Raw genomic sequence first — 13,424 nt, 5'->3', positions numbered from 1 at the left:
TGCCGCTGCCTGCCCTTGAATCACCTGTAAGTTAACCTGCTACCTTGTTTTTGAAACTTGTGCCATAATCTTTCAACATAAACTGGTGTGGTGTCATTTATTGTGTAGTAATGTAATTTAAGGCATGTATTGTGTACCTAAATTGGCTATGGATCAGCAGCACTAGATATTCTATAAATATGGTTCACTATATTGTCCTCTTCACAAGGAGGAGGAGCAGGAAACGTCAGTGGGAGAGGAAACCGTGGTGTGTGTTAAAAAACCTATACCATACAAAAGCTATCCTTTAGGGATATTTTGATGCCTGGAAAGGGCACAGGGCAACACAAATGAGAACAATCACATTGTGAGAAAAGGCTGTCAAAAGTGTGGAATGAAGTGGAGATATGTGTAGTGTAGTAAAACAAATAACCATGCAGCAACTTAAAGAGGGATTTACTAAATTGTGATATAATGACGAAGTACTTTTTTTTAAGCGATTGAGAGGTTGTCTGGGATGAAACATTAACTATCTTTTTCACATATTGTAAACATCCTTCTTTGAGTAATGAAAACACTTAAGCAATCATTCCATTTGCAGGGACTAAATTCCTGGTCGAGCATAAGATACGTTAAGCACATCACCTTTTTGTGATATGCTAGATAATAGTGTAAATCTAGCGCTTCTGCCCATTAAAAAGTACATAATGCCCTGCTAAGCAGTAACATATTCATAATGTGGGTAGAATCGCATTGTGTACCTTTAGAAACGAAATCAGCTCTATCAGAGAGCGTTTCAATGTTGTTCCCTGGTATATTATGAACAAAATATAGTCTCCAGTGTATACATAATAAGACCTACTACTACTCCGATATATGCAGATTCATTAATTTTACTTACCATTAAAATGGTGTCGGACTTATATGGTAGTAGGTTCCATTACTGCCTACGCCTACACTGCCTTACCACTACATCGCCTTCACTGAGTTAAGTCAAATGTTGATAAATTAAAATCATTGCACTCACAACAGCACAAAGGTAATGACATCATTAAATCAATGACTTAATAAACTTTTATAAAAAACAGTGATCTTAAATATTTATCCTGAAAATATCTTTGACAATCTCATGTCTAAACAAAGACGCCAAACTCTCTAAATGTCAGAGCACCTGAAGCATACTAATATTAATGATTATCCTAAGTATGAAGTTCCTGAAGAAGATATCAGGTTAAAAAGAACAATATTTTCCCTTAAAACACTGTTATTAATCAGTCTCATCCAATCTTGGACAGGTAGATCCTTAAAAAAGAAGCACTATTATCTGGTTTGTCAGTAAATCTCAGCATAACTTCTCATTGCAGAATGGTGCTTTGAAGCTCACAAGTCAAAAATGAGCCTACTCTAAGAGTTACTGCCTGACCTTTCCCTCCAATATGCACCCTTAGTATTTTCAAGGCTTTTATGGCCTCATCCATGAAAATTTTAAATAGTGTTGAAATCAGCGGGTCAGCCCAGTAAAGGCAAAATGTAAGTGCATGTGTGCACTTACGTATCCCCTTCAGAAGCATCATGAGCTTCAACCAATATCTGCCCTCCTGAACCAAACTTGAGCAAATACAAATCTTATATGTAAAGTCCTCTGTTTGCAATGTGGAAAAGTGATGCCTTTCTGAGCCTGAATTAGATTTGACCCCAGACTTTCTGAACAATGACACAGGAATGAATACAATCCTCAGGCAAATGACTGTGTCAAATTGTTTTATATAAATTCATTAGGAGATAGGTTTGTGTGATGACCACTTGCCATTTCCAGACCTTTCCACTGTATAATTCCTTCAAGACCTTTAGTTGTCAAGTTAGTCACTGTTCATACCTACATCTGACTTTAAACACAATAGAGGACACAGCAGTCTCCCAAGAGGTAATAAGATTCAATTCTCTCAACAATTTTCGAGGAAAAACTGACCGGGTGTTTAGACAATCTTACTTTTCCTTCCCTACTCAGAGGGCAGATTTGTGATTTTAATTTACTATGACCTGCATACCAGAGTAAATTTGCAAATCTTGTCTAGTCTATAGTATGTAACAGTCTAAATAAACTGCTATGAGAAAATGTGCGAAGACTGAACTCCAGTCAAATATGACCGTAGGGTATGCTGTTTGGATGGTTGAAAACAGCTTGAAAAGTTGAAAACAGTACTGTGCCGAATCTCTTTGACAATCTACCTGGGAATGTCACAAGCTTATATGCATATGCAGGTTTTTGTTTAGCTTTAAAAACAATAAGGACCGCTTACATCCGGGTTATCATAATTTATTATATAGTTGCCTAAAAGCACAGGCCACAAATGCTGCCTTGCTGTTGAGGCTAAACTCAGGGTATTTCTGGTTATGTCGCACCTTAAAGCATGGTCCCAAATATTTTTATGTTGGAGAAAGCTCAAACTATACACCGCAATTTAGCCATTTGTTCTGATTATTTTGATTTCTTCATAATACCAGCAAGTTTGTTTATTAATTCTTCTAATTTTAGAGCAACCGTCTCTCTTTTACTTTGCTATAATGCCTTTTGGGATTTACTTTGCATAAAAGTAAACTATTTTTATACAAAACACCTAATGCATTGTTGTTGTATTTAAAATAAAACAATATAGGATAAACTAGTCCAACAAATACTTGTGAGAAATAATGCAAAGTTTGCATATTTCTTGGAGCACTCGGTATAGGCTGACATAAAAAGCACACATTCTTCTCTAAATTACAATGTCTCAGTATGAAAAGGGTTTCCTTTACTGTGTGGTATTCACTCAACAGTGATTAATTATTGCTATTCAACTCGACAGAACATATGAGGATGTTTAAGCTAGCATTTATCTACAAAGATCTGGATAACAGCAAATGTGGGAATCCAGAATGTAAAAGTATCACACCAGTGACTCTTGATGACACAACGTGACATGGTGAAAAGAGCTATTGTTCTTTGCTTCTGTTTATAAAGATGGGGTCAGATGTACAAAGGGGTTTAGCGTTCGCGAACCCTCTGATTCAGTAAATCAGAGCGGTTTCAAAAGCTAAAATCAATTTTCAAATGTACTAAGCCCATTTACTGATTCTGAAAAGGTTTTCCGAATCGTTGAGTTTAAAATACTGCTTCCTTATGGTATGTTTGAATGTTTTGTGATTAAAATAAGGTTGCAGAAAATTAATTAACTGACCAATACCTCAAAGGAAGTGGGAACCCATTCCTAAAAGGGAGAAAGTCCCTAAGTGTGACCCCGACACTTTCCTCTTTTGGAATGTGGAAAAACATTTTTTTAAGAGTAGGCAGTGGTCTAAGTTAGTGAAACTTTTCTTTTTTTTTAAATGCATTCCGTTTTCCTTTAAGGAAAATGGGCAGCATTTTAAAAAACAGTTTTTTTTTTATTTATGGGCAATTACAGGCATGGCAGCCCTCGGCAGGCCACCATCCCTGTGATGGTAGCGAATGGTAGTGGTTCACAAATTACGACCTCCCTAATTACTATTCATGTAGTAGGTTGAATTGCGACTGACTGTGACTTGGCAATTTGTAAACAGAACTATTAGTAAAGCTGGAAAAAAATACTAATGCATTTGGTAAAGTTAGAGCGAAAATTCTGACTCCTTTTACCAATTGCATTCTTAGTACACCTGGCCCTAGGTTTATGATAGAGGGGTTTTTAAAAATGGATTAAAAGAACAATTACAAGCAATTATAAATTACGTAAAAATATATTTTGAGCCACAATCTTACATTAAAGTGTCATCTACCACAGTTTATTGAGGCAAAAAGAATTTCCTATAAGGACTAACCTCATGAAAATATCCAAAGAGAGTTCATACATTTATCAGAATGGTAGAACTGAGCCCTTGTCACTGGCCTAAAATGTTGACTTTTCTTTTGCACAAATACAGTATTTTGAGAACAAAAAAGGCAAGTGAGTTCTCCCTGAAAAACAATTTTTGCTTCAAGACTGGATATTGTGAAATAACTTTCAGGGGAGAATTGGAAAATCTTGATGCACTACAGCAAACTGCAAAATTGGCCTCCACAAGAGAAGCCTTCATCCACATGGAATGAGATCAAAGACTCAAACTACATATATTCCTGAACCCATCAACAGTGACCTTCATGGAAGACTGGGAGGGATGGCAGTGCATCGGAGGAACCCGCTTGAAACACACATCTTAACTCTGGACATCATACCCATGTAGTCAAAAACAACATTATGCATTCCATGAAAAAGAGCTTACATTTTATCACTGGTTATAAGTCTTACCTGAAACACAACATACAAAAACATGAAGGACATAGGGAGGAGATACAGCAGGACATTACAGGAAGGTAAAAGAAGTAAAGTACAGTGCGGTGTGAAAGAAAGGAACACACATCTGATGCCGAGCCTAAACAGCTTGATGACGGGTAAATAAAACATTTTATAAGATTTTGTAAAAATAAAACAGAGTTTTCCTTTCCATCACTTCAAAAACCAAGGATCCAAAGCTTCCTTTGACTTAGTAGCAAACACGTTTTCTGCTAAACTCTTGAGATCCATAATTTCAGAGTGCTTCTATCCCAAGGGTATTAAAATGTCTTTCATTTTCCATAAAAACGCTCCAATGTGCTCCTCCGCTCAAAAATCCAAAGGAACAGTTATTCAAGGATGCCAAAGGCTTCTGTGACGGGTGTCTCTAGAGTGTACATTCAGTTCTATATTTCAGAGTATTTGCATGAGTAAACAACCTGGAGTGCCACATTCAGGGACTGAGGTCATTTGAGTCCATTCAGAACTTGCCCTGCTTTACTTTATCAATGTGATGGGTTAATTTCAGTGCTGGCCCCAACTTCAGTCCCATATATTTCATCATCATGTCACTTCGTAGCAGAAGCAAGGCTTTTCCATCGATTTCCTGTAACAGTGAGAAAAGAAGTTAACCAGCTTAGTAACTCCAGTAATCTTTACCCTCTGGTGGCTTCACATTTCTAATCAATGGAAATCCTGGATGTAGAATAGTAGACTGCACACTGTCCAACACTCTTTAAAGAGTTAAGACGCAAGCACAATCATGCATCACCACTAAAGACCTCCTATGTGCAATTTCCTGAAATCCAGATCTATGCATTACATGCTTGTAAAATCTAGTAAGATATCCACACAGGAATACAGTTCACAGGAAGCCGTCGTGTGCTTCTGAAAGAAGATCTTTATTCAGGTTCAAACATGACCTCAGCCACAGCTCACACCGCCGGTGCCCGCCGTCTCCATGCAGGGAGCTCGAAATCGAACCTTCAGTGTGGCAACATTCTACAAGGTCGCAGAAAGGGAAACAACCACTCTGAACATGAGGGAAGGGGTGCAGTCAGTGGACAGCAGTGCCCCTAACCGGAAGATACCACACCCCCCCCCTCCTTTACATTTGCAGAGAGAAAAACAATAAAATAAGAGCAAGAAAAATTCAGGACTACTGTTCCAAATATTTGGGACGACAGACAACTCTACCGCTCAACCTGCGGTAAGTGTTGATCCTCCCATCAGCTGATGACTCACAGACCTGGCAGTATCTGGCTTGCCTGACTCCTCACTTTTGGGCATTTCCCCATGTTCTGTGGGGACAGCACATTATCACTCTGCCCAGGTTCCAGATACGCCCATCCTGAGTTTTGACATCATTTCTGAAAAGTTTGACAACTCTTGTGAGTTCTGTAAACTCACCTGCTCGCCCTCCCGGTAGGAGCCCTGATTTAAACAAGGTCCCCTACCTTGTAACAGATCTCTTTCACTGCATGAGCTTAATCAAACCTTCTCTTTCTATCCGCCATGGCCTTCCGCTCTCTGTCCCTCCATAGTGTCTCTCGTATGGGAGTCGTCCACCCCTTGTACCATTTCCTCCAACCTGGTACCAACCCAGAATTGGGTTTGCTAGCTCTCAATAGCTCAAATGGTGTCATGCCTGTGGTTTGATGGGGAGTGAACCTGTAAGCTTCTAGACGTTTGACCACCTCGTCTTTCCAACACAACCCGCTTGCCTTAGCTAACTGAATGCACTCTTTGATGGTCTTGTTGAATCTCTCAATCATCACGCTGTTCACCGGATGGTAGAGAGCACCCAACCTGTGCTTGATCCCATTACACTCTAGGAATTCCCTCATTTCTCTAGAGCAGAGCTGCACTCCATTATCTATCAGGATACTACTATGTAACCCTTCGTGAAGGAACACCTCCAGGAGAAACTCAATGACCGACTTGGTAGTTATTTCAGACACAAACTTCAGCTCAGGCCACTTGGAATATGAATCCCTAAGTACCAGGATGTACGGGGTGAGGTTCTTAATGGTCTGAGAGACTCTTCCCTCTTGTCAAAGTCAGACCAACCCCCCTGGACTTGGAACATACTTTTTGAAGAAGCACATCACACTCCAACTCCACCTTACAGTGTTCTTCATCCACCACCCCTTGTGTTATGGCACACACGTTCTCATTCTCCATCTCATAGTCCTCCTCGCCTAGCCTGTTCTCATCCTCGATCCCTCCTGGGCTTTCTCCCACCAGCCGCGAGATACAGTCAGAGGCTAAATCTCTCACGCATGATATGTATTCTACCCCAAAGGTGTATTCTTACAAGCTCACTACACACCTCCTTATCCTGCTCGAGATGGCGTTCAACCCTTTCTTGTTAAAGACTTCAACCAGGGGCTTATGGCCAGTCCTTATGTCAAACCTCGTTGCCTACACAAAATCTCTAAATTTGTTGGTAGCCCAATGTACCGCAAGTGCCTCCTTCTCGATAACCGAGTAGTTGTACTCTGCCTGACGTAGGGATCAAGATGCGAACGCTATGGTCTCTTCCCTTTTTCTCCTTCCTGGGTCACAACCACACCCAACCCTTTAGTGCTTGCGTCCGTGGTCAGGAAAGACCTCCTACCGGGAACAAAAGCTCTGAGATTAGGTGCTTCGGCTAGTGCTTTCTTGGTGTCATCGAATTCTTTTTGGCATGCCTCACTCCAATCAAAAGTGACCCCCTTCCTGAGAAGATTACGAATCTGGTAGGTACGTCTGGCAAAGTTCTGGACAAACTTGCTATAAAACTCAATCATACCCATAAAGGATTTGTACTCCTCTTTGCTTCTATGAGGGGTTAGGTTAAGGATGGTGGTTTGCAGCTCTGTCTTGGGAAGTATACCCTCTTCAGTTACCTTATGTCCCAGAAATTCTATCTCTGAGCACCCAATTCTACATTTTTCCTTCTTAACCGTTAGGCCTTGCTCCAACAATCTCCCTAGGACTTGTCTGAGCCTACGTTCATGCTAAGTTTTAACTTCTCTAAAGATCAGAACATCATCCTGGTAGCAGAAAATCTTTTGGGTGTATGGGAGAATTTCAGTGCTCATGTGACAAACTCATAAATATAAACAAAAACTCATTTTTCTCTTGGGTGCCTGCAATATTAGTGGGAGAAGAGAACACCCTACTTCTCACTACGCAATCCTAGGATTTAGCTATGATATCATCCTGGTAACATAGAATTCCAGGAATTCCTTTTAGAAGGTTGCTCATGATCCTTTGGACAACGGCTGCAGCGGAGACAAGTCCAAAGGGCATATGCTTAAACCTGTAGGCCCTCATGGGTGTAACAAAAGCTGTGACTCTGGGTGCAGCCTGACCTGATACTAGGCTGACATGAGGTCCAGAGTGGAAAAGACCTTGGCACCAGCAAGCCTGCTCATCATTTGGGAGATGTTGGGGAGGGGGAACGTGTCCACTATCACCTCCTTGTTAAGCGCTCTTAGGTCTATACATAAGCGCATAGCTCCATCCCCCTTCCTCGCTGCTACAATGGGTGCTAGTCACTCCGTGGCTTCCACTGGTTCAATCACTCCCAAACAACACAGCTTCTTTAATTCTTCTCTCACAGGTTCTTGCATGGAAATCAGCAGATTTCTGACCTTTGCCGATACTGGTTTCGCATTCTCTTTTAGTCTGATCCTGTGCACAAAGTTCTTAAGACAGCCCAACTTTTCTGAGAACACCCCTTTGAACTCATCTTCAATTCTGACAGCTATTTTGTACACCTCTTGTATCAAAATTTGCGGGTTGTTATTTGGATTAAGATACCCAGGTCTTTTTGCGCTTGCTACCCCAGTATGTTGTCCCCTTTACTTGATACATAGACCTTGGTTACTGCAATTCAGCCCTTATAGCCAACTGTGCCCCAAAAGAAACCTCTCATGCGTATGGGTTGACCACCATAGCCACCCTGCCTGACATCCATTCTTTGGAGTATCATCTTGCCTTTTGACATCTTCTCAAAAGCCTCTGCAGAAACAATGGTCAGTTTTGAGCAGGAGTCGAACATGGCTTAAACCTCTGTCTCTTCAACAGTTATGTAGACTTTCGGAATACTCACAGACCCACGTTCAACATGCAGTACAATTTCCTCACAGACTTGTGTTGTGTCCTCTCTACTGTTTCTTCTGTAGTTAGTACTGCTCTAGCAGCAGGTTCTAAAATAACCTCTATTTCCGCACTTGTTGCAGGTTGCCTTGAGCGCCGGTCACTCCCTACTGTTAGCCAAATGGCCTGCTTTCCCACACCTGTAGCAATTTCCTTTAGAATTCCAAACCCCTTTGTTTTCCTTCTGATCACTTATTGCACCTTTAACCACTAGAATACTTTCATTCTCACTCGTGATTTCATTAATCTTAGTATTTCCTTCACAATCTTGCTTAATTTCACTGACACACTTTATCATGTGCTCCACCTGTTTGCCAACTATTAACACCTCGCCCAAGGGTGGATCATCTTTCAGCAAGAGCTCTTCACGTATTCTTTCTATCTTGCACGTCAACAGGAGCTGATCTCTTATTCCTTCCTCACAAGCCCCCCCAAACTTACAACTTGCAGCCAATTTTCTTAACTCTGACACAAATTCTTCCACTGTCTCTGCTTCTTTCTGTCCTCTTCTCCCAAAATGGTACTGTTCCATGATGGTGCTAATCTTAGGCAAGAAATGCATGTCTAATTTCATATTCATTTAAACCTCTGGCATCATTAGCATTCAAGTCAGGTAGGTGTTCGAGAATCTCTTGACCGTCAGCTCCTAAGTAGTGTAATAGTAATGCTACCTTTCTTTCCAAACCTAGATTAGGACCACAAACCACAGCATAATTCTGAAACACTTTTTTCCACTTCCTCGATTTCAGAGGAGGCTCCCCAGGTGTGCCCCACAAAATGGGGGTGGAGTAACATTCTGCATGCTTTGCATGAAAGTAGGACTATTCTACCCACAAAACTAAATTAAAAACATATTGTCCACTGTGCCCCCAACACCCGGCCACCAGTGCTCTCACCCCCAGCAGAGAAACATAAATAAGTCACAATTTTAAAACCAGAGCTGACCACAGGACTCTATCAAAACAGTGAGATAAAAAAAAAAAAATCCGTCCATTACATGGCGAAGTTTGCTCCTTTACTGTTTTAACAAAACATAGGCATGCTCTTAAGTGTTACGAGATGATGAGAGTTAAAAAATGTTTTTGCTGAAATGGCGTTTGGAAAACAACTTGAGCAGAGTGTCAGCGTGACTTGCCAAATCTTTTCTGGTGTGTGATCGATTCCTCAGAGGGGAGACTGATGTAAGGCTGTGTCGGTCAGCGCGACCAACTCTTCAACCATGCACGATCAGGTGTGAGGACCACCTCACCCAAGACGACAGTGGAATGCTGTGCCAATCAGCATGTCCAGACACAGCTACACCTTGCAATGCTCCTTCGAACAGATGACTGTGAGGCGCTGTGCCAGTCAGCGTGACCGGCGGATGAGTGTTCACCACACCAGCTCCAGGCCAGGACCACCTCACAACAAAACGACAAATCAAATTCTATGCCAGTCAGCGTGACCTACTGCTGCTACGCCCCACAACTTCTCCTTAACGTAATGTCCGTGAGAAGCTGTGCCAGTCAGCGTGACCGGCCAGAGCGTCTTTCGCACAAAGCTCCTGACTGTAGAGTTGTCCCCAGAGCCTAGTCTTCAGGTAGGTGGCGCGTCTGTTTCCCCGAACTCAGGCAGGCCAAGTAGCCACGACGAACATTGTAAAAACTTGAAGATTACACTTTCCTTCAAAGAATGCATTCTCTCCCTTCCGCTGACAACGAACACCGGGCAAGCGTTGACTCCGGTTTAGAATGTGACAAAGTGACTATATAAGCAGGTAAATTGGGAAGACTGCAATGACTGCAAAGCGGAGATTGCTAGTGAAACACCACCAAATCCCTACCGGTCACAGGGTTTCATAAGTGACACGGCAAAAACAGGTGGACCTCAGTACTGAAGAGATGGCTCTGTCAGTTCTCAAACATTCTCTACAGCACAATGATTTGCGTATCGTCTCGCCCACCCAAAGGCAAAGACCCGCGTGGCCAGCGTGAGTCACAAGGTACTCCCCAATTGACTTGGTTACCACACGCCTCTGTCAGCCTTCCACCATCCTGAGTGTAATCACTCACAGTATGTCCGCTCTGGCCGTGCCACACACCTCAAGTGCTGCTCTGGAATTACTCACGGCACCACTACTCACACAGTCCTGCGATGTAAATTACTTACGTGTTGAGGTCTAGTCCCTACTCCACACCAAAGCTCCTGCGCCCATCCTTCATCGCCAGTGTAAAATCTAGTATGATATCCACACAGGAATACAGTTCACAGGAAGCTGCCATGTGCTTGTGAAAGAAGATCTTTATTCAGGTTCATCAAACATGACCTCAGCCACAGCTCACAGTCTCAACGCAAGGAGTTCGACATCGAACCTTCAGTGTGGCAACATTCTACAAGGTCGCGCAAAGGGAAAGAACCACTCTGAACATGAGGGAAGGGGTGCAGGCAGGGGACCGCAGTCCCCCTAACCGGAAGATACCACAATGCTGTGTAGATGAAAACAATTGTCCATGTAATACATAAATGATAGGGGGAGGGTACTGATATTATGAAGACGATTTTCACATGTACATTTTCCATACCCTTCAGACTGTCGTGTTCACACTCCCAACATATGGTATTTTTACTAAGCATAAGGAGAGCAAAAAATTGCGACAGACTAGGACAAAGCGAGGGTTTAAGCTGAAAGAATTACTTACCTTTGATAATAAGATATTGGGTGGCCACATGATCATTATGCAGATGCCTCACCTTTTCAATATATGCAAAGCGTCAGACTGGATCCCGGAACCTTTTCCCCAGCAACAGCTCTCCAGCTTTGCCAGGTGATACCACGAGGCCTCAGGAGCTACTTCACCCTTCTTGAATGTGATGACATCAGACTTTATAAAGTACCAACTGACATATAGTATCAGTTCCTGGTACTAGTTCTTCCTCACATCGAGTTGTGTGGAGTGGACCTGAGAATGCATTAACAACTGTGACACCCATAACATAGTTGCATACCTTGTGATCTTATTAATCATGGCACCAACTCACAAGGAAGGAAAGATGGTGGAGAGGAACCTGTGAGAGAATTTGCATCAACCAGCAATATCACTACCAAAGGCAAATAACTTTTCCATCTGATGGTTACACCTTTCCACAGATTCTTCTTCTTAATGAGTCCAAAAGCAATATCCTAAGGGAATGTGGACTAAGTAGTGCTGATTAGCCAATGAAATCATGCAGTACAGCTGGGCAAAGTACCAGTCCATGTGTGCTTAAGTCGTGGGGCAGTAAGGCTTGGCAAAGGTTTGCAAGGAAGACTATGTGGGTGCCCAGCATATGTCAATTACCAAACACCTCTGGTGAGAGAGGAAGAAGTTGCCCTGATCCTATTGGATTGGCATAAATGCCATCCAGAGGATCTTTCTTTACCAAGGTGTAGCAGATCTTGATAAAGAGGAGGACCCAATGCGAAATGATGCATTTAGTCACTATCTTGCCTTTCTTAGCCCTGGCAAAGACCACAGAGAGCTGATCATCCACTCTGTCATGGCGAGTGTTGTATATGTAATAAGATTTGATGTAAGGTGTCCATTCAATGCAGCAACACCTCATGTTTGGAGGGATAAGGAAGGAAGAAACAGATGGCCCATGTGAATAGTAGACACACTTTTGGTAGTAAAGATGTACAGGTGCAAAGAAAATGTATCCTGGCAGAATTAATAAGTGAATGGTGGCTGAATTAAAAGTGACTGGTGATTGCCAGTCCAATGGACGGACAGAAGTCATTGCCACCAAGAATACAGTCTTCATAGTAAGAAGAAGCGAAAAGGGCAACTGTACATCGGCTTGAATGGGGATGCCATGGGATGAGTCAACACAAGATCCAAATTTGAGGAACAATTAATGGAAAAGGAGGAAACAAGTAATCCTTTCCAGTAAAAATGCACTATTAGGTTTGACTTAAACAGAGAAGACTAGTGTGGGGACACATGAAGTTGGACTGGGCAGCCAAACAGCCTTCTACTGCAGCCTCAACTAGGTGGTGTTGACCAAGAGATCGTGCAGCCAACAAACCATCAGCAAGCCTAGATTGAAAAGCATTCAGGCCTTCCGACTTGCACTACTGTACAAACTTGTTCCAGCGACATGAATGGACAGATTGTTTCATTGGGTGTCCACTTCTGGCATCCAAAATGTCATCTACAACCTTAGATGGCAGACAAAAAGAGCCTCAGTTTGATGGATGGTAAAAAAGCTTTCAGTGGCATTTGAATGGCCACAACGCCAATAGGCCGATGAGCAGATGGATATCTGCTAAAGACCAGAGTCCTCTGACCTCCCCATCCCAGCAATGATGCATCTGTCACAACCATCGGCTATGGTTAGGGAATAGAGAGTGGTTTTCCACTAGTTCAATTGTGGTGGAGCAGCAATCAGAGTAGATCAATTGCAGTCTCCTGAGAATCCAACAGGTTCTCCAGTGTTGTGCTCACTCAGCCTTCAGGTTTCACAGCAGAGGCAGTAAATACCACCTGATATAGTGAGCAACCAAGATGCAGGAGGCTAAGAGGCCAAGAAACTCCAGCGCCACCCTCACTGATATCCAGGACTGAGGCTTAAACATTGTGATCATAGCCCCAATGTCCTGCACTCGTGATGGAGGGAAGGCCTGAAACTGCACTATATCCAGGATGACTCCAAAGAAAGAGATCCTTTGCGAAGGTGTCAGGTGTGACTTTGGCATTTTTTTTAAAACATATTTTATTGAGTTTCAAAGGTTCGTACAAGCAGTCATGGTCCAAAGCTACCTGGATATCAACTGACTGATAGAGAGCAAAGTTACAGGCCTATAATATGGGAGCATAATAAACTTTGTGGCGAATAACAGTGTCCCCCCTTCAAGCCCTCCATAATGCTGGAAAGGAAGAAAAGAAAGTACAATCTATAATACAGTGCAGTCATGCTGTATTAAGCCCGCCCTCCCCTCCCATCCCAACCCCT

The 13,424-nt window shown here is 42.4% G+C and overlaps 1 protein-coding gene across 2 annotated transcripts in view; it reads right to left on the bottom strand.

Moving 5' to 3' along the window:
- Positions 1-2,740: 2,740 nt before the first annotated feature.
- Positions 2,741-13,424, bottom strand: part of SCMH1 (Scm polycomb group protein homolog 1) — a 413,339-nt gene continuing 402,655 nt past the window's right edge. The window contains exon 15 of one of the 2 annotated variants that reach the window (XM_086956860.1): positions 2,741-4,911. In XM_086956860.1, the coding sequence (XP_086812986.1) occupies positions 4,786-4,911 (126 nt within the window). In that variant the 3' untranslated portion in view covers positions 2,741-4,785. The remainder of the gene's footprint in view (positions 4,912-13,424) is intronic. The other variant, XR_015308461.1, reaches the window with a different exon arrangement.

The sequence above is a fragment of the Lissotriton vulgaris genome, chromosome 2_1 (genome assembly GCF_964263255.1).
Source record: "Lissotriton vulgaris chromosome 2_1, aLisVul1.2, whole genome shotgun sequence".
Lineage (NCBI taxonomy): Eukaryota > Metazoa > Chordata > Amphibia > Caudata > Salamandridae > Lissotriton > Lissotriton vulgaris.
Note: the sequence above shows the minus strand (reverse complement) of the source record. Positions and strands in the feature narration are given on the sequence as shown.